The 26,204-nt window shown below is 34.4% G+C and overlaps 1 protein-coding gene across 21 annotated transcripts in view; it reads left to right on the forward strand.

Moving 5' to 3' along the window:
- DLG1 (discs large MAGUK scaffold protein 1) overlaps positions 1–26,204 on the forward strand; it is a 253,340-nt gene that overhangs the window by 114,149 nt on the left and 112,987 nt on the right. For 13 of the 21 annotated variants that reach the window (XM_032869311.1, XM_032869310.1, XM_032869312.1 and 10 more), the window contains one exon: positions 17,245–17,343. The exons of the other annotated variants lie outside the window; for them this stretch is intronic. In XM_032869311.1, the coding sequence (XP_032725202.1) occupies positions 17,245–17,343 (99 nt within the window). The remainder of the gene's footprint in view (positions 1–17,244; positions 17,344–26,204) is intronic. 21 annotated transcript variants of the gene reach the window in all.

Raw genomic sequence — 26,204 nt, forward strand, 5'->3', positions numbered from 1 at the left:
TATTTTCCATTCCAGTCACCAAAACCTTGTTAGTTTATGGCCTGCCAAAAATAATACCTAATCCTAAACCTCCTGGGTACCTGTTTTTCTTGGATCCACTTTCCTTCCCTCACCAGTGCTTTTAGTTCTTCACAGTACCCCATTTCTTTCTCTGTTTCCCTTCTCCTCCCCTCCATTCATGTTTACTTCAGGCCACACAAATTCCCCATGTACCTGATTTCCTCACCCCTCTGGATCCCCACACAATGATGTTAACTGTACAGTTTACAAACTATTTCTAGTTTTTGTCATTTGGTTATATCCCAGAAATTCACATGAATTGCTTTTTTTTTTTTAGGATTTTATTTATTTGACAAATAACAAGAAGAGGGAGCAGTAGAGGGAGGGAGAGAGAGAGAAGCAGGCTCTTCACTGAGCAGGAAGCCCTATGTGGGGCCTGATCCCAGGACTCTGGGATCCTGACGTGAGTTGAATGCAGACACTTAACCAATTTGAGGCAGCCAGGTGCCCTTGGGTTGTTTTTGTTTGTTTGTTTGTTTGTTTGTTTGTTTTTTAATGTTAAATTAAGAGGAGTTTCTAATTTTTTTTTACTTTGTTGTAAGTTTTTCTGTTTTGTGCTTCATACTCCTTATGTTCTTAATTTTGAAAAATTATTACAGAAAAAAAGGGCCTACATATTGTCAAACCTTCCTCATGTCTTTACCTCAGAATTTCCCCTATTCTTACATTTAGGATCACTTAATGCCAGACTGCCCTGTCCTATTTAGCATACTCACCTCTATTCCAGACTAGGACCAATTTTTAAATTCATGAGGGTTTTAAAGAACTCCAGTATTTCTAGTCTTTGCTGCTTGATTAGCCTTCTTGGTGATATCAGTCTTTATTAATGAGTATAGTAGTCATATAAACTTAGAACAGCTGTGAAGTGGTAGGTCACTTTGAATGTGTGTTTAGCAGCTGTGCCTATGTTTTGGAACACCTAAAAATCCCTAGCATGGATCATTATAAATAGCCATTATAAATTCCGCCCTTCCCCCAAAAACTGACATGCCAGGTTGAGCTGAAAACAATAAAGTTCTTTTCTAGGAGTGAATGGAACAGACATGATGACTTATCATAATTGAAGTAGAACAATAAAATTTTAAGAATTGAATAGTTTTCTTTTTAGAAGAAAAACCTGTCCTGCATTAAAATGCAGGAAAACACTTTTCAGATACCCATGTGTGGAAAAATATATAGGCTAATTTGTATATAAAGAATACTGTTTGTCCTAAACAGATACAGTCTAGATTATCAAGGATTTAATTCTGTAGAGCTGTGCATTGGATATATTGTCCAAAAATGTATATAATACTCTCAACCTCATGAGTTAATTCTATTAAATTATTTAATATATGTATCATACTTAGAACAGTGCCTGGCAGCTATTACTAATATTACTATTTTCTTTTTAGATTACTTAACTTTTGATAGCCCATGAACAAATTCAAATATAATTAGGAATTAGACCACCCAGGATAGTGCAGTCTATTCAGACACTCAGTAAATTGTGTTGACTGAATAAGTTAACTATAAGTACACCCATGTACTTTTTTAAGAATTCCAAACCTCAGCACCTTTAATTGTAGAATTTAAGGGGAGGTGGGCCTAAAGAGTACCTCACTTCTCGGTGAGATCTCCAATTCCCTGACTTTTCCTCTCCTCCCGACATTCCCTTTTGCAAATTGTTAAACAAGTCACAAGTAGACAACTAAGTTAACTGATTGTTCATCTTTTACCAAGCTTTCCTAGGTGTATCATCAGGACTAATTTTATACTCTATATCCTTTTGCCCTTAATCACCCCAAAAAGTCCAAACCTTCCAGATCACTCTCATTCATTTCCTTATCCTCAAACTCTTTGTGATGGATCACCCTTTTTTTCTCTCAGACACCTGGCATTTCCCTGAGGATACTGTTTTGTACTATACCCTCACAAAAAGTGGAAATTTTGTCTGTCTTTCTTGCTTATCAGTGATATTTATGGATGACTGTATTTCCTCTCTCTTTAAAAAAATGTAGATGGCATCAGATAATATTTTCCACTTCCCCTCCTTTTCTAGTCATCTGCATCTCTCTCAGTCACTCCTGCTCATTGATGATTTGAACACCTGGTTTACTGTCTTTTTTCTGCCCACTATTCCTGTAATTATTCTTAGTGATTTTCAGTATCCTTGTGTGATCTATCCAAAATCTTGACTTTCTCAATTCTTTGATATCCTTATCTCTAGGAACCTTGTCTTTTCTTTCACTTGGGTGACCTGCTTAAATAGTTACATTTAAAACCTTATTACCATTGACTGTACACTTAGAAAATCTTAGTTGCAAGCATTTCAAACTGTCTGACAGGCACTTACTTTCTTTTTAGCTCACTTCCCCTATTACAGTGATTTTTTTAAAAAAATTGTCTTCTGAAGACCTTCAGCATAGTTTTCTATTATCTATCACTCCTTTCATGCTTTCACTTCCCTCCTTGCCTCACTCAGATTCCTTGGTCCATGACTAAGAGTGCTGCCTTTCATTAACTGTTGCCCCTTCGTTGGTACTTCATTGGTAAGATTCAGCCTTGGTTAATTGCAACTCTGCCTCCTACACACTGGCTCCAAAGCTGCACATTAAGTTTCCAGTAGTCACTGCCTGGCCCTCATTCTCAGTTGATGATCTTACTCTTTATTCTACCTTGTTAAAATGAATGATCCATCTGTATTCCTACAGCTCACCCTTCACTTCTTAGTCCCTTCGACTATTCAAGAACTTTGAAATTCTCTCTTCAGTGCATTACCTATCTTTCTCCTTCTACTGAATCATTCTCATCAGCATATATACCTCTTCTAATACCTCTCATTAAAACAACCAACCAGAAAATCCTCTTTTGGAGTGGATTGTCAAATCCAATGATTGGTTCAAAGTTTTTGTTTTACTTGACCCCATAACAGCTTTTACACAATTGACTGTTCCCTCCTTTAAATTCCTTTCGCCTTTGACTCTTGAACACTACCTTTCCAGTATTCTCCCAAACTCAGTTTCCTTTGCAGTATTCTCCTCCTCTTTCTACCACTAAATGTTAGAGTGCCTCAGGGCTCAGTCCTTGAGCTTCTCTCTTTTTATACTCACATTTCAGGTGATCTCATCCAGTCCTGTGCCTTTAAATAACATCAGTATTTGTATCTTTAGCCCAGAGCTAATCCTCGTACACTAGACTTGTATATTTAACGTCCTGTTCAATATCTCCACTTGGATTAAATATCTGAAAGTTAACATGTCAAAAACAAGTGTCTAATTTTATTGTTCTCCCCATCATCTTCTTTCACCATCGCTCACTGAGATGCTGAAGATAGAAACTCTTGGAATCATTTTCTGTTATTTTTTCCTTTGGTCCACATTCAGTCTAACAGCAGATCCTATTGGCTCTATGTCCAGGATATATTTATGATGTGGCCACTTTTTAGAATTTCCAGAACTACTAGTTTTAAATTATTTAATTTGTTGCCTGAACTACAGCAGTAGACCTCTTACTGGTCTCTCAGTCTCTATTCTTTCAACAGTCTGTTCACCCATTAGCCAGCGTCATCCTTTGAGAATGTCAGTACTTTATTTTTAACCCTTCTGTGGCTTCTGATCCAATATATAGTAAAATTCAAAATCCTTCTTAACTACTTAACTACAGACCAAAATGCCTATATGATCTCACCCCAGAAGTACATCCAGTCATGTTTGCTACTGCTCCCTCACTTACTCTACTCTGGTTATACTGGCCTTGTTCCTATTCCTCAAATATATCAGATGTGACCATCTAAGAGACTTTATCTTGATGTTCCCTTCTTTCCGGTAGATATTCTCATGGTTCATTCCCTCACTGCCTTCAGATATCCCCTTATCTGTGCCTTTTCACAGGGCCTTCCAAGATACTTATCTTAGGTTGCAGGTTCTCTTTCACTCCAAACATTACTGTCTTCTTACCTTTACAAAATTGTTTCCTTATAGTATTCAATATTGTCTGATTCTTTACTATTATAAATTTTTCTGTCCATCGGAATTTCTCCCTTAGACCTTCTATGAACCATATATCACCCTTTATCTAGTGTTATTCTGATCCTCTAGCTGACGATTCTCTTCCTCTTTACCCCTCTGGGAAGAGATACTCATGAGGAGGTGAGACAGAGAGAAACCGTTCAGTTTCATTATAATTAGGATGACTGTGTAACTCATCAACCAAACTGGAGTACTTTTAATAGAGAAAACTATTAATAAGTAAAGTGGGACAACAGGCATAAATATAGACTTACCAGGCAAACAGAGGCATATAGTACATCATTTATAGCCATTTATCTGCTGATTTTTCTCACCAGGCAGCAGGTCTGAATAGTCACACCAAGACATCTCCACCTTGGACCGTTTTGAATTGGCCTAACCTTTCTCAATACATGTTTCATACATTTAGACTCATGCCTAATGACAGTTGTATTTTGAAGTGTTATGTCAAATTTATATATTTTTCTTCACCTCTAAGGAATGAAATTGGTTATATTCAGCAATATATTGCCTTTGTATTAAACTAGAATATATAGAAAGTAGGTAGACAGTCCTCTTAAACTACTTTGGAAATGCTGATCCTGATAGGATAGTTTCTAGGAGAATAGTTAGAAATAGTCTCCTTTGGGTATTGACAGACCAAGAAACCAAGGTTAGGATAAAAACTCTTCTATACTGGTTGTGAGGTGCTGCCTGTTGGCAAAGTTTAATTGCCTACTCAAAAGGCCACTAAAACTAAGTGGTAAGATTGGTACCATGACTCAGATTTAGAAATTAATTGTTCCCTTTTTCACCTGAAGAATGTTGTGGAATTTCTTACAGGGAATCTGTATGTACCCACTAAGAATTTGTTCAAACAATGTTTAAGACCCAGTCATTTGTACAGTAAGACACTTTAGAAAAGTGTAGAGATGAAGATTAAACAAAAAAATAATTGTTACAGTGGTTATATAAGCTTTTAAAAAATACCAAATTGACCATACAGTCCAGCATTGCACTCCTTGTTATTTACCCAGATGTGTTAAAAACTTGTGTCCACATGAAAACCTGCACACATGTTTATAGCATCTTTATTTATGATTGTCAGAACTTACAAGCAACCAAAATGTCCTTCAGTGGGTGAATGGATAAATCAACTCTGGTACCTTCAGACAGAGGAATTGATTTATCACTAAAAAGAAATGAAAAGACATGGAGGAACCTTAAATGCGTGTTACCAAGTGAAAGAAGCCAATCTGAAAAGGCTACTTACCCTATCCTTTTAACTATATGACATTCTGGAAAAAAGAAAACTATGGAGACAGTACAAAGATGAGTGGTTACCAAGGGTTAGGGAAGAATGATGATGAATAGGTAGAACACAGAGGACTTTTAGAACAGTAATACTATTCTGTATGATACTATATTGGTAGGCAAATGACGTTATACATTTGTGACAACCTGTAGAATGTCCAAGAGTGAACCCTGAACTATGAACTTTGGATAATAGTGGTGTGTCAATGTAGCTTCATCATTTGTACAAATGTATCACTCTGGTGGTAAATGTTGATGATGGGAAGACTAGCGTGTGTGTGGGCATAGGCTATATGGGAACTCTGTACTTTATCCTCGAGTTTGCTTTGAACCTAAAAACTGCTTTAAAAAATAAAGCCTATTAAAAAATGAGTATCTTAATGGAGATTCAATTGGCTATAGCTTAAAGAACTAAATAAATGAAATTTGTTTATATAAGCTCTTTATAAATAGGAAATGTGTTGTATTCATCTTTGTAACCTCTGTATAGTGTCATGATTGTTAGATGGCCCTTTTGTCAAGGACAGATAGGTAAAAAGAAATTTCACAAGCTGCAGCTTATATATTTTTAATATATTCAAACAGGTTTTAAAGTTAACCTTTAAAATAGTGTGTTAATAACAGTGCTGAAAAATTATCCACTTCTCATGAGGTCAGGATAAGATATTCAGCCTTTGTAACATTTTTGCCTGTATTTTCAAGCAGTGTTTGTTTTATGAGATTTGTACTTCATACCTCTTATCACAACTATAATCAATTTATTTCAGTTAATCAATTGGGAATGATTTGTTTAATATTAGATGCTAAACCATAAGCTTCACAAGAGCTGATAGTATAAGATGTGTATTTTCTTATATCCCCAGAAACTAGCATGGTGAATGCGCTTGAAAAATTTTTGTTGAACTAACAAATCTTATATACTTGTTTATTTTCATTTAATCTGATGCTGGCTGTGAGGAAGTTTGGAGCTTCTGAATATGGTTTGGCCACTATAAATTTCCCAAGCACTTTATATGTAGAACTATGGCTTAAAATTTAAAAAAAAAAATTTAATTAAAAAAAGTCTACACTACAGGATTTTGCAAAATCATGTATATTTAAAAAGCAATCCAAAGCTCTCTGTGAAAAAATTAGGCATATGTATTCCTGTACATGTGAAGAATTTAAATTCATATCGTTAAAATTTGACTTAGATTCATTTTCTTTAAAATTTTTTTCTGTGTTATTCTTTGTACTTCCTGGCACTGTAATTTAGATTACATTTCAGTCCTCCATTTTTAAAATTTAGAATTTTTATAAAGGCAAAAATAGTTGTTCAGACCATGTGGAGAACAGTAGCCTACAATTAGCACCTTATTTAACAAACTTTAAATAAACCAACTGATGTAATAATTTTACAGGCATATGCAAATCAATCAAAAAAGACTGGACCTATTTTGTGCAAGTATAAACCAACTGGCAATGACATCTGGAGGTAGTGGAATTTTAGGAAAGCCTAAACACAACTTCTTCTGCCTCTAGATAAATGTGTTTAAAAGACTTTCTCCCTTACCTCTAAAAGGATTCCTGCCTATTAATTCTTTATCCTTTAGTAAACCCCAATTTAATCCTATATTTCTGAACAATATTTTTTAGTTTTTGTGAAATCTAAATTGTGGCTATTAATTTAGCCAGCTCTGGAGTGTGAAGCAGTTATTGTTATGACAGAATAGGACTAGTTGATTGCCTTACAGATTTTTTGTTGGTCCTGAGAGAAATAACTAGAGATTATAATCTGAGATTTGAATTAAAACAGATTCCAGCTTCATTTTTCTGTATTTAACTCTGACTGATCTTGGTAGAGCTACCTAATGTATCAAAGTATTACAAATTTGAAAAAAATCAGTTTGAAGTTACTTTGAAAACTGGAGATAAACAAGATACACACCCCAATCTTGGGAATTAATTGCTTCATCTATACTAAGTACCATAAGCAGGATTTGGCAGGGGGGTGGGTAGTAATGGGAAGCAGAACAAAAATCATGTCATTTTAATCACTCTTCCCAAACTGAAAGGCTACATACAGTATAGAGCCTATATTCTTTCAGTTATAAGAACACTGCTTTATTATATAAGCCTTTTTTACAAAAATATTTTAAATAACTATAGATGAAATTTGAAATTTCTATATGTATTATTTTTTTATTTTCAATTCCATGATCTTATGGGAGGAGTTGCATATTTTTATTATCATAGATAAATGAAGTTTTATTGGAACACAGCTCTGTGTATTGGGTATAGCCATTTTCAAGCTACTATAGCACAAAGTTGGGTAGTTGCAACACAGAAACATGGCCCATAAAGTCTAAAATATGTATTATCTGGCCCTTTTTAGAAAATGTTTGCCAGTCCTTGAGCTAAGGATTGAACAAGTATTCTGTTTCTTTTTGAGGGTATTATATATTGTCTTTGTGGTAAAACATGATAGTAACAATAAGGACCAAATAACTCTTCTTAAAGTATTTTAAAAAGACAGTGTAGCATACTGGTTGAGCAGACTGTTTTTAGAGGATAATGGCCTGAGTTTAAGTTTCTGTTCTGCTATTTACTAGCTGTGGCACTTTAGACAAATACATCTAAATTCTTTGAATCTCTTTCCTCCACCTGTAGAAAATAGAGATGAAAAAGTGTTACCCACATCAAGATTTAGTGGAAATTAAATGAGACAGTATAAGCAAAGCCCTAATAATACCTGATAATCATCATCATTACCATCTTCATTACCATCATTATCAGTAGATCCACAAAATATTCTGGTTTTTTTGTTGTTGTTGTTGTTGGTTTTTTTTTTTTTTTTTAAATGAGGAATCTAGAGGTGGGAGAAGCAATCTAATTATAGAATGGTAAAGAATTATGTTTAGCCAGAGGCTTGGTAACCTTGACAGGGTGTCCAGTGAGGAAAACAGGAACCACAGCATTTATTTTAACAGAATCTAATATTGGGGGAGGAGGGTGCTTTAAAAAAAAATGAATTGGAGATTTGAAAAGGAAAAGTGAAACACCAAAGTAAAACAGATAGTAACCATAGGAAGCAGCTGCCACATGTAGTAGGGACCTAGAAACAAGTTGAAATTAGTAGAACCTAGAAATTTGGAAGATGGGCACCACAGCTTTTAAATACAAGCCGTCAGTGAAAAATACTTACTAATACAGTTTTTAAAAGAGAAGAGGGGCACCTGGAGCGCTTGGTTGGAAGAGCATGCAACTCTTGATGTTGGGTGGTGAGTCTGAGTCCCACATTGGTTGTAGAGATTACTTAAAAATAAAATCTTTAAAAATAAAAAAAAGATGAAAATCTGTTGAGCAAATGTACCTAAGCAAGACGTGTTTATTTTTAAATAGGACATTATTAGGCAATTAGCTACTGCTAGGTAGAGAAAAACATGAAACTGGCAATTTTGGGGCACTTTCATATTTTTGAGACTCCTGTCCCAAGTTCATCAAATGATAGAACATCTTGAACACCTGATTGGTAGTGGCTCCCCATGCACACAGAAAAATCTTTTTGCAGTATCTTCTACATATATTTGATACTTGAATAAAGTCATGAAAGAAGTAATGGAATTGAGCCATGTGGATATCTGAGGCAAAAGCATTCCTGGCAGAGAAACAGTAAGTAAATAAAAGACTGAGACCAAAACAAGTTCAGGCTATTTGGAGAACAGCAGGGAGGTCAGTATGGCTGAAACAGTAAGTGGTAGGAGAATAGTAGAAAGGCAACAGGGGCTGGATTCATTACGGACTTCTAGAAGAATGAATAGAATAGGGTAAATGTATGATTACTAGAAAGCATTGAGGGTGCATTTTATATTAGTAATCATGAACTCCATGGCTGTGTAGGTTTCGCTAACCATTTTCTCGTTTAAAAATCAGGTTAAAGTATATTCCAGTTTGTAGTTTCATACCTACTTGTTAATTATGTAACCATATCTTTAAATCCAAGTTTAAGGTCTCTTTACTTTAAATTTTTAGTGGTTGTTGATTCATCCTTCTACCAGCACAAAGTGAACGAGCTGAATGGTGATAGAATACCATCTTTTCATATTAAAGGGATGATAAACTTTAATTCATTATCATGAATCTTGCCAGCAGAAATAGATTCACAGACTGGATAATCTGTGTGAGGTAACAAAACTGTACCCGTGTTTCTATAATAAGATTATTAATCACTGGATCTATTTTCTGATCTCTCCTTTGTTATTTTAAAATCAAAACGTTGTAATTTAACACCTAGTGATTTGTTTTAAAATGTACCTGGTTTATTGATGTTTGCTTCTGAGATAATTATGATGTGGATGTCACATGTAGCTGGTTCAGATAACATTTTCCCCCCTGCACCAGGGGGGAGAGAGTCAGACTTAAATAATGAAAAATATCTTTATTCTAAAGATACTGGACCCCTGTTCAGTACAGTGATTCCCAAGTAGAGTTTTGATAAATCTGCTCTGCTGTATTCTTCTATAAACATTGCCGGATTTTTTGTTTTCTGCCCCCTTCTAAACAGCTTCTTTAACATTTGATCAGAGAAGCATATCTCATTACAGCATAGTAGATCTTTAAACAAAGGAACTTGGATTAAGAATATTAACTTTGCCATACAAAAATGAAATAAGGTATTTATTGACCAACAGTGGCACAAGAGTAATTGCTTTTCCTTATCTAAGGTATTAACAAAAGATTTGCTAATTCATGTATTTCATTTTCCCTAAATGTGGTATAAATTTATTTAGACCTTATTGAATCTTTGTGTGCATTCTAAGCTCAGTTTACCTCATTCATATAACATGTCAATGTAAATTATCCTGTAATATGATTTCAGTTATCTTTCTTCAGATTTTTATCTTCTGCTATGAAAATCATTTTAATAATTTAGCAATAAAAATGTATTCAGATAGCCTTGCAGATCTTTTATGCTTGGTTCTATGATGTAAAAGATCATTTTTAATAGCCGAAGTGGGTTTGTTTTTTTTTTTTTAGATTTTATTTATTTATTTATTTGACAGAGAGAGCGATCACAAGTAGGCAGAGAGGCAGTCAGAGAGAGGGGAAAGCAGGCTCCCTGCTGAGCAGAAAGCCCAATGAGCTGGATCCCAGGACCCCGGGATCATGACCTGAGCCGAAGGCAGAGGCTTAACCTACTGAGCCACCCAGGCGCACCATGGGTGTTACTCTTAATAGTCCTTCCTAACTCCCAATTTCCCATTATTCACCAGATGACACTAGGTGTACATTCAAAATCTATCTTGATTTGACTACTCATGTCCATTTTCACCAAGCCACTGATGACCTCTCAAGAATCTGGATTATCACAGCAGCCTAATTGTCCTTTCTGTCTCTTCCTGTATCAGTCAGGATTCATATGCACATATAAGAACCACTTGAGCTATTTTAAGCAGAATGCGATTTAATAAATGTGGGCTAACTCAATATGCCTTCCTGATTGTATACTGAATTGGTTACGTGTCTGGATTAGTTATCAGCTGTGGCTAGGAAATTGTGTGTGTTGATATGTTACTTGTTTTTGAAGAGTTTTTCAGCAGTATTTGCTTTCTTAAGGAAGACGCCAGGGGCATTTATTATTGCATGAATGGCAGTGAAAGAAGGTGGTGCATAGTCATGAATGTTGATATACAGTACACATTATGCACGTGGCTGTACCTAATAAGGCTTCAGACCACTTCAGTGAAAATCTGTTACATTTTAAAAGCTGATTTCATAATTTTAAGATCTTACATTGAATTTAAAATGTAAACTATGAAGAAATTTAATAAGAATCTCTAAAAATGATTGTTTAAACACTTTTCCAGAAGCTGTCAATTTCATACTGTCATAGAAAAAGTACTTTTAAAATATGTACAAGCCAATTATTTTACAGGAATTTACAATTTTCTGCAATGTTCTTTGAGACACTGTTAATATTATATCCTCTGTTGTCATGGAAACAAGTCTCTGAAGGCAGCCTCAGAGGCTAATGATTCCATGGTGTTGCTATGGATAGAAACAACTGAGACTGTTGTTAATCACATGGTCATGATTAAAAAAAAAAAAAAAACAAAAAAAACCTCTTTGGAGCTGATCTTACTGAGTGATACAAATGGAGCAGGAAAAGGATGATGGTATAACAGTTACCATTGTCTATTGAAATATGTATATAAGATTTTTCAAGTTAAAATGCTTATGCTGAATTTCTCCTTTTCTGTAATAACCCAAATATAATGGTTGACTGTATTTTGCTACCTCATTGTTTACATTAAGATCTAAAGCATGACATTTTCCAATTTAGAATCTTCTACAACTCCCCAGAATTTTACCCTGCTCTAAATCCTGTGCTTAAAATATCCTCTTACCTTTTTATTTTACTCTATTATCAGATCTAACATCTGTGCTGTTCCCGCATCACTCAGCCTTCATTTGATTGTCTGTTATTTGTTTGGGGCTGTATTTTTGTTTCAGATGAACTAAATGAATTATTTTGTTGTTCTGTAATTCTTTGTTACCTGAATTCGTTATCCGCTGTGGCTAGGAAATTGTATGTATTGATAACGTTACTTGTTTTTGAAGACTTTTTCAGCAGGATTTGCCTTTCTTAAGAAACTGGCAGAAGCTATGTTCTTTTTCAAAGTACTTGTTCATTGCCCTATAGAGAGTGGAGTGAATTAAGATGGCATAAGTTGTTTTAGGATTTCTTAAAAATGGTATTCAGATCCTTATCTAAAGGAGATAGATTTTAGAAGAGACTTAAAGCCAAGGTTACTGTGAGGTTTAAATGTAATATTAAAGGATTTATAGTTTATCATAAAGGTCTTGGAGAGCAGCTGCCTAGTGGAGAAGATTTTTGTGCTTGATGTTGAAATTTGATATAAGCATTTAGCTCTGCCTTATTTTTATGTTAAAGTAGATTATTAATCAGCTAATATCTGACCCTGTTGAAGAGGCATAAGGAAACTTTAGAGGTGATAGATATATCTAGTATCTTAATTGTGATGGTTTCACAGGTACATGCATATGTCTGAACTCATGAAGTTGTTTACATTAAATGGGTGAAGTTTTTTGTATATCAATTTTACCTCAATAAAGCTGTTAAAAAAACCTGATATTACAAAAAATAATTATAAACTTTAGACTTTTTTTTCTTTGATACTGTGGAGGACTGTAGCAGTTATTTTGTAGTGTATCAGTCAGTTTGGTTTGTCTGTTATTCGGTGATTGGATTCAGGTTACGCATCTTTGACTGGAGTTTCTGAGAAGTGATAGGTTCTTTATCCTGTCAGGTAGCATGATTTTGAGTTGTCCCATCCTTGGTACTGGTAACTTTGATTAAGATAGTATCTGCTAGGGCTCCTGGGTGGCTCAGTGGGTTAAGCTGCTGCCTTCGGCTCAGGTCATGATCTCAGGGTCCTGGGATCGAGTCCCGCATCGGGCTCTCTGCTCAGCGAGGAGCCTGCTTCTCTCTCTCTCTCTCTCTCTCTGCCTGCCTCTCCATCTACTTGTGATCTCTCTGTCAAATAAATAAATAAACTCTTAAAAAAAAAAAAAGATAGTATCTGCTAGATTTCTTCACTGTAATTAATAAATGTTTTTAGGAGAAATACTTGAGTGGATCCATGTTTCCTATTTAAACTTTCATCTGCTAGAATGAAAGGGAAGATTCATTCAGCAGCATTGGAATTTTTATATCTATTGATTTTTTTTGAATGTATTATTTCTGTGGTGGTTGCCGAATTATGATTTTAAAATTCCAGAATTCCTTCTACATCTTTTAGTTGGCATCCTACTATAAGGAAATGCTTTCTCATCTTTTCATTTATTTTTATAATTATTAAATCAATATGGACTCTCAGAATCCTGTTTTTATTCTGTGTATGTCATTGTTATCTTTATTTTGAATCTCGAATTGTTCCCAGTCTGACTGATCAAAACTCTTCAAGCTAACTCCTGTGTCTTTTGTCCTGCCCTCATTATTCCTTAAGCACTTCTGTATTTTCTGGCACAGCAAGTTGTTCTAGGATCTTATTGTACTTGCTAAGCTCTACCACTGGAATTAGCCATTTTGAAATCCAAAGACTCCTAGGCTGTTGTTTGTTCATTTGTTTTTTAATTTGAGAATTGGTATTTAGAAACCATGATCTGAATGCTAGGTGTGTTCATGCTGTTGGTGTGTTACTGCCCCCAGATCTTCTTTGTGGGCAGAGTTAGGGAATATATGTATATATACACACACACACCCGTATGTCTGTGTTTCCAAGTCTATCTCTATATATTGAAAGCCGTGCATTCATGCTAAAACCTCCAGTTCTATTCTGGAACCATAGATATCATGCTAATTTTTCCCTTTCCATATTCATAACTCCTTTCTCTGACATGAGGTATCTTATTCCCCTTATCCTTTATGTATGTATTTTTTAGATCAAAATCTCCCGTATGTCAGCAATCTCCCATCACCACTTCTCTTGGTGGGACACCCTCCTTACTCTGCCCAAGCTCCATCGTATCTCCTTTTTTACTCCACTGAGGCCCCTACACTTCATGCCAGACTACTGCTACTGCCACATTTAGGTTCAAACAAAACACATGAGCCTGCTTCCACTGCTCTGCCCATATGGATATCCTCCTTTTCCTGCTCAGGCTCCAAGCATCCGGTTCTAGACCGCTGCCACCCCTCTACTCCCTGCGTACAGACGCTCTCCTCACCCTGTTTGGCTTCCTGTTAAAGAAGTCTTTACCTACACCAGGGGCATGGTGACATTCTGTCATTATTATCATCTAGAAATCTAATTTTTGTACTTCTCTTATGTTAGCAAACAGTCTGCAATTAATCTTAAGTATTGTATAAGGTAGAGGTAGGATTCATTTCATTTCCTGTAGGTATACCTAGTTGATCAAGTGGCAGTTCTTTTAAAACTATCTTTTTTCTCACACTTTGTTGTCAATCTAGAGTCAGAACCTCAAAAATTTTTAAAAAGTGATATGAGTATTAAACTGAAAGTTGGTTAATATTTAAGTGATGCATTTTAAACTCATAATATGGAATTTAAAGGTTTTTTTTATGGAAACAACATATAATTAGTGACTAGAGTCCCAAGCCAGATCTACAGACTGTTCTTACAGATGATTTTTAATTGTTGTGTAATATTTAATCTTACATAATTATCATTATTTGTATACTTAACCATTCCAGCACCTTTGGATATTTAGGATATTCTACATTTCCCAAGTATAAACAGTGTCAGTAGAATGTATTAAGACTCTTAGAATATTTGTTTTTTAAATTGTTCACTTTTGGTAGATTTCTAGAATTAAGTCTAAGAGCTTACACTTTTTTAAGACTGTAGATAATTACTACTAAATTGCTTTTCTTAAAGTTTGTATGAATTTGTACATCCAACAACAGTGGGAAAGGACCTGTTTCCGTGCATTAAAATTTACTTTGAGATTTTTATTGTGGCAAAATATATCTGACATAAAATTTGTCATTTTAACCTTTTTTAATATAAAATTCTGTGGCATTATTTGCATTCACAGTGTTGCAACCATCGCTATTAGATTTCCAAAACTTTTCATGACCTCTCACAGACTCTGTAATCATTAACTTCCCATGCTCTTCTCTCCTAGCCTGGTAACTTCCATTCTACTTTCTGTCTCTATGAGTACACCTATTCTGAATGTTTCATGTAAGTCGAATCATACAATATTGTCCTTTTGTGTCTGATTCATTTCACTTGAGAACATAATGTTTTCATTATACATCCGTGTTGTATCATGAGTCAGAATTTCATTCCTCTTTGTGACCGAATAATAATTCATTGCATGTATATAAAACATTTTTTTATCCATTTGTCTGTTGATGGACACTTGGGTTGTTTCCACCTTTTTGGCTGTTGTGAATAATGCATCACTGAACATTGTGATGTAAAGTATCCAACTCCCTGTTTTCAGTTCTTTTGAGTATATGTATACTTAGTAGAATTGCTGGGTCATATGGTAATACTATAGTTAGCTTTTTTGAAACCATCAAACTGTTGCATAGCAGCTTACACCATTTTAGATTCCTACCAACAGTTTTTGAAGATTACAGTTTCTGTACATCCTTGCCAATGCATTTTCTTTTTGTTTTTGTTTTTCTTTTTTTATTACAGCCTCCTAGTAAGTGTGAAGTGATTTATTGCTGTAACTTTGATTTGCATTTTTCTAACGAATAATAATTTGTTGAGTATCTTTTCATGTGCTTATTTGCCATTTGTATATCTCCTTTGCAGAAATGACCGCCCAAGTCCTTTGCCCATTTTTTAACTATCTTTTTGTTGTTGAGTTGTAAGAGTTCTTTATATATTCTGGCTATTAAACCCCCATCAGATGTATGACTTGTAAACATTTACTCCCATTTTGTAGGTTGTCTTTGCACTTTCTTGATAATGTCCTTTGGTAGACAAAATATTTTCATTCTGATGAGGTCTGGTTCATTTATTCTTGTCACTTATACTTTTGATATATTTAAGAATTCACTGTCAAATCTAAGGTCAGGAAGATTTACTCCTTTGTTTTCTGGTTTTATGAGTTCTAGTATGTATATTTCTATTGTTCATTAATTTATTAATTTTTGTATATGATGTGAGAGTGATATAACTTCATTATTTTTGCACCCAGTTTTCCCGGCACCATTGTTGAAGAGAATCCATGCATTTTTAATAAATTTTGATTAACTGATAGACCAAGAAGGTCAACATTGTAATTTTATTTTGTATTTCTTTGTTAGGAAAAGCATAGTTTTGATTTCAGCAAATTTGTTCTTCCTGTTCTAAGTCTCTTTTAATGCACCTTGTCCTGTAATCAGTTGGATTTTAATGTTTCTCTTATACATGTAGAATATGTTATTGGTTAATAAATGTTTATGAATTAATCCAGTTAACAAGGTTTAGGACAAGTTACAAAACACGTCTTGTTTTACATTTACATCTTTGTAAAATTAAATGAATCAAGCCAGATAGAGTAGTTGAGTGTAAATATCAAAGCCCCTTAGTTTATGTCACTAGAGTTCTTTTTTAATTTTTTCTGGAATATGTGTGGCACATAATAGTTACTCAGTGTTAGTTGAATTAATGACTTTAAAGGCAGTTGTTTTAAAAGATTTGTTATTTATTTGAGAGAGAGAGCATGGGTGCAGGGGGAGGGGGCGAAGGGAGAAGGAAGGAGAAACTTAAGCAGGCTCCCTTCTGAGCTTGGGGCTTCATCCCACAACGTTGAGATCACCACCTGACCCGAAACCAAGAGGCGTCGATTAACTGATTGCACCACCTAGATGCCCGTTTGAAGGCAATTTTAAGGCATCTTAGTACAGTTCTTAATAGTAGAGGTCAATAGCATAGATTTTAAAAAGTGATAATAGATTCAATTTTTAAGTCCTTTGAATCCTTTGTGAATTTCTAAGCCCCAGTTTCCTGCCTGATGGGCTAATAAAATTGCTTTTGATTCCTTGAATGCAAGGAGGAAAGTAATCAAATAATATTCTGAATCCTGGAAAAATATTTTGTAGTCTTTGAAGTAAGTGTTTTGTCTCCTAGAGGAGGAAAATTGTAAGTCATTATCTTTTATTATTTTCATTGAAATATCTAAAAAGTAGTCTCTCATTTTAATTACAGTTATTAAAATTATTATTAGTGGCATAATGATTTCTAAAATGATTTCTGGAGAGCATTTTCTCATTTAAATTGAAGTAACATATTAATATTTTACCTTTTTCTCAGTTATTTCTGAAAACTGTAATATATTATGACAAAATTTTCTGTTATGTGTTTTTCTTTTATTTTGGTATTTTTCCTGATTTTTTGTCATTGATGATTTTTAGCCAACAGAAGCTGTACCTCCCTCTTCTCCCACTGTCCCTGTGATCCCTGTCCTGCCAGTCCCTGCTGAGAATACTGTCATCCTACCCACCATACCACAGGTTTTTATTAGTTTCTTTTTTCTTTATAAACATTTCATTTGCTTTTAATGTTTCATTTGTATTCTTTTCAAGCTGTTTTAACTATTTCTTTGTTAGATTTAGTAATTCACTTTGGACTTCTCCTGGTGTTTTAAGGGAATTAAATATTTGGGATTTAATATAAAATGGGTTCAATATGTGTCATTTTTTTAGGTTAACTATGAGATAGGACACATTTTAAACTTCATAATATTGAACCTCTTTAGATTTGTTATCATGCATTTTGTATTTATAAATCTGTTTGAACCAGTTTTTATTTGCTTTAGGAAATTTTCTTTTTCTTTTTTTTTTTTTTAAGATTTTATTTATTTATTTAACAGAGAGAGAAAGCACAGGTGGGCAGAGAGGCAGGCAGAGAGAGAGGGGGAAGCAGACTCCCTGCTGAGCAGAGAGTTCGATGCAGGGCTCTATCCCAGGACCCTGAGATTATGACCTGAGCTGAAGGCAGAGGCTTAACCCACTGAACCACCCAGGCACCCCAGGAAATTTTATTTTCTAAAGATAATAAAAATCTTTATCCTCATATTACACTGGATGTGTCATTCATATTTGTTTCCCAATATATATTTACCTTCTTTGGAAATATTTCTTTCTCTGTCATTTGGTTAGATAACATTCATATTTATCTGTTAAAATTAAGAGCCCATACATGTAAAGTATATTGGAACTCTGTGCTATCTCTGCAACTTTTCTGTAGATCTAAAATTACTCTAATAAAAGTTTATTTTTAAAAAGGTAATGTGTGTATACACACACACAGTGGAATATTACTCAGCCATCAAAAAGAATGAAATCTTGCCATTTGCAACAACATGGTTGGAGCTAGAGTGTATTATGCTCAGCAAAATAAGTCAGAGAAAGACAGATACCATATGATTTCACTCACATATGGAATTTAAGAAACAAAACAGATGAACGTTTGTGGGGGGTAGGAAAGAGAGGGAAGCAAACCATAAGAGACTCTTAGAGAACAAACTGAGGGCTGATGGAGGGCGATTGCTATGACGAGCACTGGGTATTATATGTAAGTAATGAATCACTGAATTTTACTCCTGAAACCAACATTGTACTATGTGGTTTTTTTGTACTATATGTTAAAGAACTAGAATTTAAGTAAAAATTTGAAAACAAAATAAAAAGTAATGTGACAGTCAAAAAATAAAATGAAATGCTAGACAAATCCTTCAGTAGTTCCAAGGGATGACTTAATAAGACGTTACGTACCCTATAAACTAAGTCATCCAAAGTCAAAATAATGATAGTATTATTGCATATAATAAATAACTCAGATCTTGGTTGTATACAATCTCAGTCTCATTTAAAGTATAAATAAATTCATCCTTAGCTATTTTTACTATTACTGATGTGTGCATAAAATCTAGATAAAAATTGTATGCTTATTGTCTAAGTTCCATTGGAAGTAAAATGGGATATCAATTATTACTTGTTTCAGTGCCCTTTCCCTCCTGAAAAATGAAAATCAAGAGGGACATTATACAAAATAGGATTCTAGGGGAAATTACAGATACTCCACTAAGACTTCAGTCTGTGTTATAATGTTACTATTTCTACATAATCGTTCACCCTTGTGAAAATCATTAAAAGTTAAATCGTTGTAAATGATAGAATAGATAAATCCAGACGGATTTTTTTCTCTGTGTTGCATAGAAGAAATTGAATTTATAAATAAAATATAATTCTAAGTAAGCAGCCCATGTTTTATTGTAATATTGTAATAATATAACATCTCTCCAAGCATCTAAGATTTAGTAATACAATATTTTTTTAAGTAGGGGATTTGGAAGTTTATTTTACTCTTGTCATTTCAATTCATCTTTTGATGTTAAAATAGTTCCTAAAATCCTTTTTTTTTTCCAAAAAATTTTTTATTTTTTATAATTTTTTATCATCTTATGCTAGTTACCATACAGTACATCATTTGGGTTTTTTTTTTTAATTTTTTATTTCTTTTCAGTGTAACAGTATTCATTGTTTTCGCACCGCACCCAGTGCTCCATGAAATCCGTGCCGTCTCTAATACCCACCACCTGGTTCCCGCAACCTCCCACCCCCCACCCCTTCAAAACCCTCAGATTGTTTTTCAGAGTCCATAGTCTCTCATGGTTCACCTCCCCTTCCAATTTCCCTCAACTCCCTTCTCCTCTCCATCTCCCCTTGTCCTCCATGCTATTTGTTATGCTCCACAAATAAGTGAAACCGTATGATAATCGACACTCTCTGCTTGACTTATTTCACTCAGCATAATCTCTTCCAGTCCCATCCATGTTGCTACAACAGTTGGGTATACCTAAAATCCTTTGAAACTTCATAGTAGTTTTTGTTCTTATGTTGCATAAGGAACCTGGCCTTTCCTGCTCAAAGACCTCTGACTTATTTACTCCAAGTGTACCTAACATCACACTATATTTGGAAATTGTCAAGATATTACATAGCCTTGTAGTTATAAATGAGAGGTCTTAGAGGCAGATAGATCTGGTTTGGAATTCTAGTCCTACCACTTTACAAGCTGTGTAACTCTGAGCAGTTTCCTTAACCACACTGAGCTTCTGTTACTTCATCTGTTAACACTGAAGATGATAGTAATACTAGCTTGAGATGTTGTTGGAAGAATAATGGCATATGTGCAGCTGGCACATAATCTTGGCTGTTCATATTATTGGTGTTATCTCATATTTCTTTGAGACAGTAAACCAGGGAACAAGTTAGAAAAACAAATGAGGATATGTGCACAAGACAAAGGCTTATGTATTCTACTTTGCCTCATTTTAAGTTTTAAATACACTATGAAAGCCCATGTAGAGTAGATTAATCATTTATGTTGTATCATGTGAAAAGCCTATAGGTGTGCCTCATTTTTCCGGAATCAGTAAGTGCGTTCCTGATTAATGAAGTAGAATATAGACATTATAAAAATTAGTACAAGTGATTAAAATGTCCTCAAATAAATTTGAAAGCTATACTTAATCTATAACCCAGTTTTAACACTTTAAATGGAAATAATTTTTCTACTACTTTACATTTTAGATGCATCAGGATGTAATAGAAATAGAAGTAGAAGACATAAGGTTTGGATTCGAGTCCTACCTTTGCAATTCAAACAAGTTACTTAACCGCTACATTTTATCCTCCCTTCATCTATTAAAATGGAGGATAATGCCTCTCTGACTACTTTTAAATGCTTATTATACTTTTCAGAGTACTTTTATATTGGTCTTTTACATTTTTAAAAGCTTTCCATAATAGGAATTATTAGGCTTATTATACACACTAGTACAGAAAAAGGCATAACAAATGCTTGAAGTTGCATGAAGAGCGCAGACTTAATAGCGAGACCTGACTACCACCTTCTGGCCTCACCACTTTCTGGCTGTGTGACAGTGGAGAAATGACTCAGCTTTTAATAGCCTCAGTTCTCCACATAGATACTGACCTATTAAATATCTTTTTTCCACCCCAGAGTAAATACTCTGCTTTAAAATCAGATGCTTTAGACTCTTTACCAGTTTTGTGGATCTGTCATGTAATTGTTAAAAGTGACTAATTTGTGTGTGGAAAATTCTTTGTACATATTCATATATGTGCTTCAGAGGGATTGGTATTCATTCAGTTTTTTGTTATTATTCCAGTCATATCATTACTAAGATGAATATAATATTATCTTTGTCCTCCAGGAGCCTCCTATCTGTCCAATAGACAAGTTAACAATTCCCACGTGACATGAGAGTAGTTACATAAGAGGTACAGCCAGTGCAGACCATTTTTTATTGCTTTTGGACTGTTCAAGTTTCACAAAACATCTGAACATTGAATCTCAAATTGCTTGATCATTAGTATAACCTAAAGGATGACTTGGTATATTTTCATTTTACTGGTAGTCTTAAACAGAATACCATACTTTGAGTTACCTTGATGAGCCTTTTTAACCACACATTAATATCTGACTGCGGTGCCCTTATTCTATATGTATTTTGAGTTTGTTTTGTTTTGTTTATTCCACATTATTTTCAGATTATTTCAGATTTAAGAAAGTTTCAATAATAGTGCAGTGAATTCCCATATACCTTTACCCAGATTCCCCAATTCTTAACATTTTTACCTACCATATTTGCTTTATCATTTCCCTTCCTATATATTACTTTTTATGAATCATTTCAAAGGAAGTTTCTCTCATGTCCCTTTTACCTCCAAATACAAATGCTTTATAACACTAAATGTTTTTTCCTAAGAACAGAAATATTACCACAGTACATGAGCTACATCAGAAAATGAACATTAAAATAAAATTAGTGTCATTAATCGGCAAACATTATATTTTTCCATTTGCCCCAATAATGTTCTTTAGAGGAAAAAAAAAAAATAGATCCTTTAGCCAGTCCAAGATTTCACATTGCCTTCATGACACTTTAGTCTCCGTAATCTGGAGTAGCCCCACTGTCTGTCTTTCATGAATGTGGCATTTTAGAAGAAAGCAAGCTAGTTATTTTGTAGAATATGTTTCAATTTGTCTTTAATGCATTTGCATAATTAGTTTGAAGTCATATATGTTTTCCAATTTTTTTAGTTGTGGTAGAATACACATAATGTAAAAATTTTCCATTTTACAGCCATTTTTAAGTTTATATATCAGTGGTATTTAGGATTTTATTTATTTGAGAGTGAGCAAGAGAGAAAAGACAAGCAGGGGAAATGGCAGAAGGCAGAGGGAGAAGCAGGCTCCCCGCTAAGCAGGGAGCCTGATGTGGGGCTCCATCCCAGGACCCAGGATCATGACCTGAGCTGAAGGCAGACACTTACTGAGCCACCTAGGCACCCCTACATATCAGTGATATTAAGTACATTCATATTGTTTTGCAACCATCACTGTCATACATCTACAGAACTCTCTTCATGTTTTCATATGTGAAAAACTGACTGCAATCATTGTACTCAGTGGTGAAAGACTGAAAGCATTTCCTCTAACAGTATGTAGAAAATAAAAAGTGATGTTACAACTCTTACAATATTAGCTTTTATAATTGCTCTTGTATTTATCTTTACTGAGATCTTTATTTCTTCCAACACCTTGTGTTACTCTCTCGTGTCCTTTAATTTCAGCCTGCAAGATTCTTGAGCAAAGAATTTTGTTCAGGGCAGCTGTACTAGTGATAACGGAACCCCTGCCCCCCCCCGCCCCAGCTTTTGTTTATCTGGGAATATTTTAAATCCTCCCTCACATTTGAGGAACAGTTTTGCCAGATACAGGGTTCTTGGTTGACAAAGGGTTTCTTTCTTTTAGTACTTGAGATATATTGGCTCACTGCTTTCTCACTTCCAGAGTTTCTGGAACTCTTCCAGAGTTCAGAGAAACATGTTGATAATCTTATTGAAGATCCCTTGTATGTAATGAGTCACTTTTTTCTTGCTGCTCTCAAAATTCTGTGTTTTTGTCTTTCAAGAGTTTGATTACAATATGTCCTAGTGTGAGTCTCTCTGAGTTCATCCTACCATGAGGTTGTTGAGCTTGGATGTTGTTCTTCATGTCTTGTTATGGTTGTTTGTTGTCATCATCAAATTTGGGAATGTTTTGGTGATTATTTCTTCAGATATTTTCTCTGCTACTTGATCTCTCCTTTTCTGGGACTCCCATGATATATGTGTTGGTCTGCTTCATGGTGACCCAAGATTCCTTAGTGTCTGGTCATTTTCTTTAGTCCTTCTCTTTCTTTTCTCGGACTTAGTAATTTCCATTGTCCTATCTTCAAGTTCATCAATTCTTCTGCTTGCTCAAATCTACCTTTGAATTGTTAATATTGAATTTTTGATTTATTGAACTTTTTTGCTTCAGAATTTCCTTTTGATTTTCCTTTAGGTTTTCTATCTTTTATAGAAATTTCTATTTTATCTTTTATAAATTTTCCCTTTTATTTTTTCATTTTCTTTGTTCACCTTCTCTTTTAGTTCTTTGAACATCTTTCATATGGTTGTTTTAAAGTCTTTGTGTAGTAGATCTGGCACCACGTTTTTTTTAAAGGCCCTTCCTTCCTTTTTTTCTTTTCCTTCTTTCCTTCATTCCTTCCTCTTTTCCTTTGAATGGACCACACTATATTGTTTCTTTGCTTGCGTTTTGATTTCTTTGCTGAAAACTGGACTTTTGACGCTTAGGATGCTCTAACTCGGGAAATCAGATTTTCCTCCTTTCCTAAGGTTTTATTTTTATTTTGTTGTTGTTGTTTTGGGACTTTTTAATTGTTGTAGGCTATCTCTGTGCCAAGAATCAGTCTGCAGTATAAATTTAAGGTCTTCCTCAGGTCTTTTTTTCCTGCCTGCCATTGTGTATGTGGTTGCTTTTGAATATCCTAGGTTTCAGTGTCTGACTCTCAAAAGGGGAAAAAGAGAAAAATGAAATGGTGAGAGGAGATGTTTGCCCTTTAAATCCTCTGGAGTCCCTTCAACCAGAGGGGGAAAGACTTGTATCAATTATGGGCAGTTCAATAATGGCCACTGCGTCTTTGTACCCCAGTGATCAGAAGCAGGAATTAGCAATCAGAGCACAGATCCCCTGTATTTGGAGGGTAGTTTTTGTTTTTTTTCCCCTCCTGGGTTGTGTAGTTTTTGTGCCTGCTGCTCCAGGAACACTTCCCCAACTAGCTGTTACAGGGCAGAGGATGGGAGTTGAATAGCTGCTACTGTGCTAAGAGCTAAAATTGCCTGAATTAACCACAGTTTACAATCCAGTACTTCCCCTGGAAGTTGCAGGCCTTCAACAGACTACTCTGGAATTCAGTACAATTCCAAATTAGTTACATCACATAGATTCTGCCAGTACAGTTATTATCTGTGTGACAAATGTGTGGTACTTCCTATTGTGCCATCTTCCCAGAATCCATCCTATTTATTTTTACATACACTCTATCTTACATTGATTCCTTAAGTGATAGCATTTACCTTTTAATGCAGTATGTCTCAAATTAGAATCTAAGATGTGTTCTCTGGGGTTTGTGAGTTCTTCATATGAAAAATACTTGTTTATAATTTAGTAGGGGAGAAGGAGACACATTAAATAACATAATAAACTTTGATAAATGGTAAAAGGAGAAATACAATGCACAGCATTAAAGTATTTTCTAAACTCCTAATTTTGGCCTGTTTTTAAATAACTGGATTTAAGAATTACTTAAAGATTTTTTTAAAAAAATGTAATACTGCTTTTTGAAATTGTATAAGGATGCTGCAATGTGTTAGCAGCAGCAATCCCTGTGAGACCCGTTATTAATGAAATAGAATACTAAAAATTGCATGAGCAGAATTATGTTTCTTAAGTCTTGTTATTGATACTTGGTCAAATTCTTTAGGGGTTTACTAGTACCTCTTTTTTAGAATATTCCTGTCCCTTTACTAACCCCCACCCCATCTCTAATTGTATTATAGGACTTCATTATAATCCTAGTTGAAACATACACAATAGTATATTAGATTATAATATACTAATATATTACTATATACTAATAATGGATTAACAGTAGGTTCCTGTAGTTTACAGTAAGTTTTCCTTTGTATTTGCTCTATCTTCACATAGTCCTCTTAGGTAAAGACATGTGTTGCTATCTCTTTATAGATGAAATAAATGAGTTTAAATATCACTTGTGACTTAACTGTATAGTCAGATTTACTTGAATGGTGGAGTGAAATAGAGACAGCACCAGAATCAAGTCTTTTGGTGTCCCTTGAAGTCACTTGAAGCAAGATGCAAGGGAAGGGGTTTCTTCATTTGAAATAACTTTCAAGTAGATTCTTATTAAGTCTTGTTGTTGTTTAATTGACTACTAAGTAAAGCTGATAATTTCATGTCACCTGTTCTGCTACCCACTGTCCCAATTACAGATCCCAAGGTCTTAAACTAGCCAGATTTTCTACCATTTCTAATTTCAGTGCTCTTTACCTCAGCTTTTTCAAAGTATGTGCTTTCTGGGGTCAGATTTTTCTGCATCGCTTCCTTTAGAAGTACCCCGTTCTTTAACTTTGGTTCTAGGGTGTTGTGTCTTTCTGAATTGTGCATCGTACCCTCCAAACCCATTCAGATTGCTTACTCGTTTATTTCCATTCCTACCTCCTCCAAATTGGAGAGCTAGGGAATATTACTTTCTCAGAAACCAATTCTGTATTTCATAATACAAATTATAATTAAGTAAAATTACTAAGTAAAAATAGAATTAAGAAAATTATTATTAAGTAAAAGTATAGTTTGTTCCAAGTTAAATGTCTTAATTCTATACTTGCTAATACAGTCTTAAATATTTTTATCTTTATTTTAGGCAAGTAGACTTGAGACAGACATCATGCCTCTTGAGCTTCCTTTTTATAGGCTCTTATTCGAGACTATTTTTTATGACCTGTCTTTTTAAAATAGCTAGGTTTTCTTACCCTGACATTACTTTTGGTTGAAATTCTTGCTTAATCCCCAATGTGAACACTCTTGTTTCTTGTCCAATTTCATGTTATTACCATCGTTTCCCTTCAAGTATGAGCACTCACTCATGTTAATTCTAAAGATACATCTAAAAATAACTTATTGTGCATATATTACCTTGTTCTTCAAGTCAAAATTGCAAATTATTTCACTAGTCTATATTTTTTTATTTTGAACAGAATTTGAAAATTAAAGTCAACTTTATGGTGTAAATGCTAATATCTTAATAGCAAGCAACTCTGACCTATAGTATTTTACAACTGCCTTAGTTATTAACCTCCTATAAACTGAGCAGTTGACTCAATATAATTTTTTTCCTTTACTTTTTATTAAAAATTTCAAAAATACTGGGGCA

This window comes from Lontra canadensis, unplaced genomic scaffold (genome assembly GCF_010015895.1).
Source record: "Lontra canadensis isolate GAN:19392208 unplaced genomic scaffold, GSC_riverotter_1.0 scaffold38, whole genome shotgun sequence".
In the NCBI taxonomy this organism is placed as follows: domain Eukaryota; kingdom Metazoa; phylum Chordata; class Mammalia; order Carnivora; family Mustelidae; genus Lontra; species Lontra canadensis.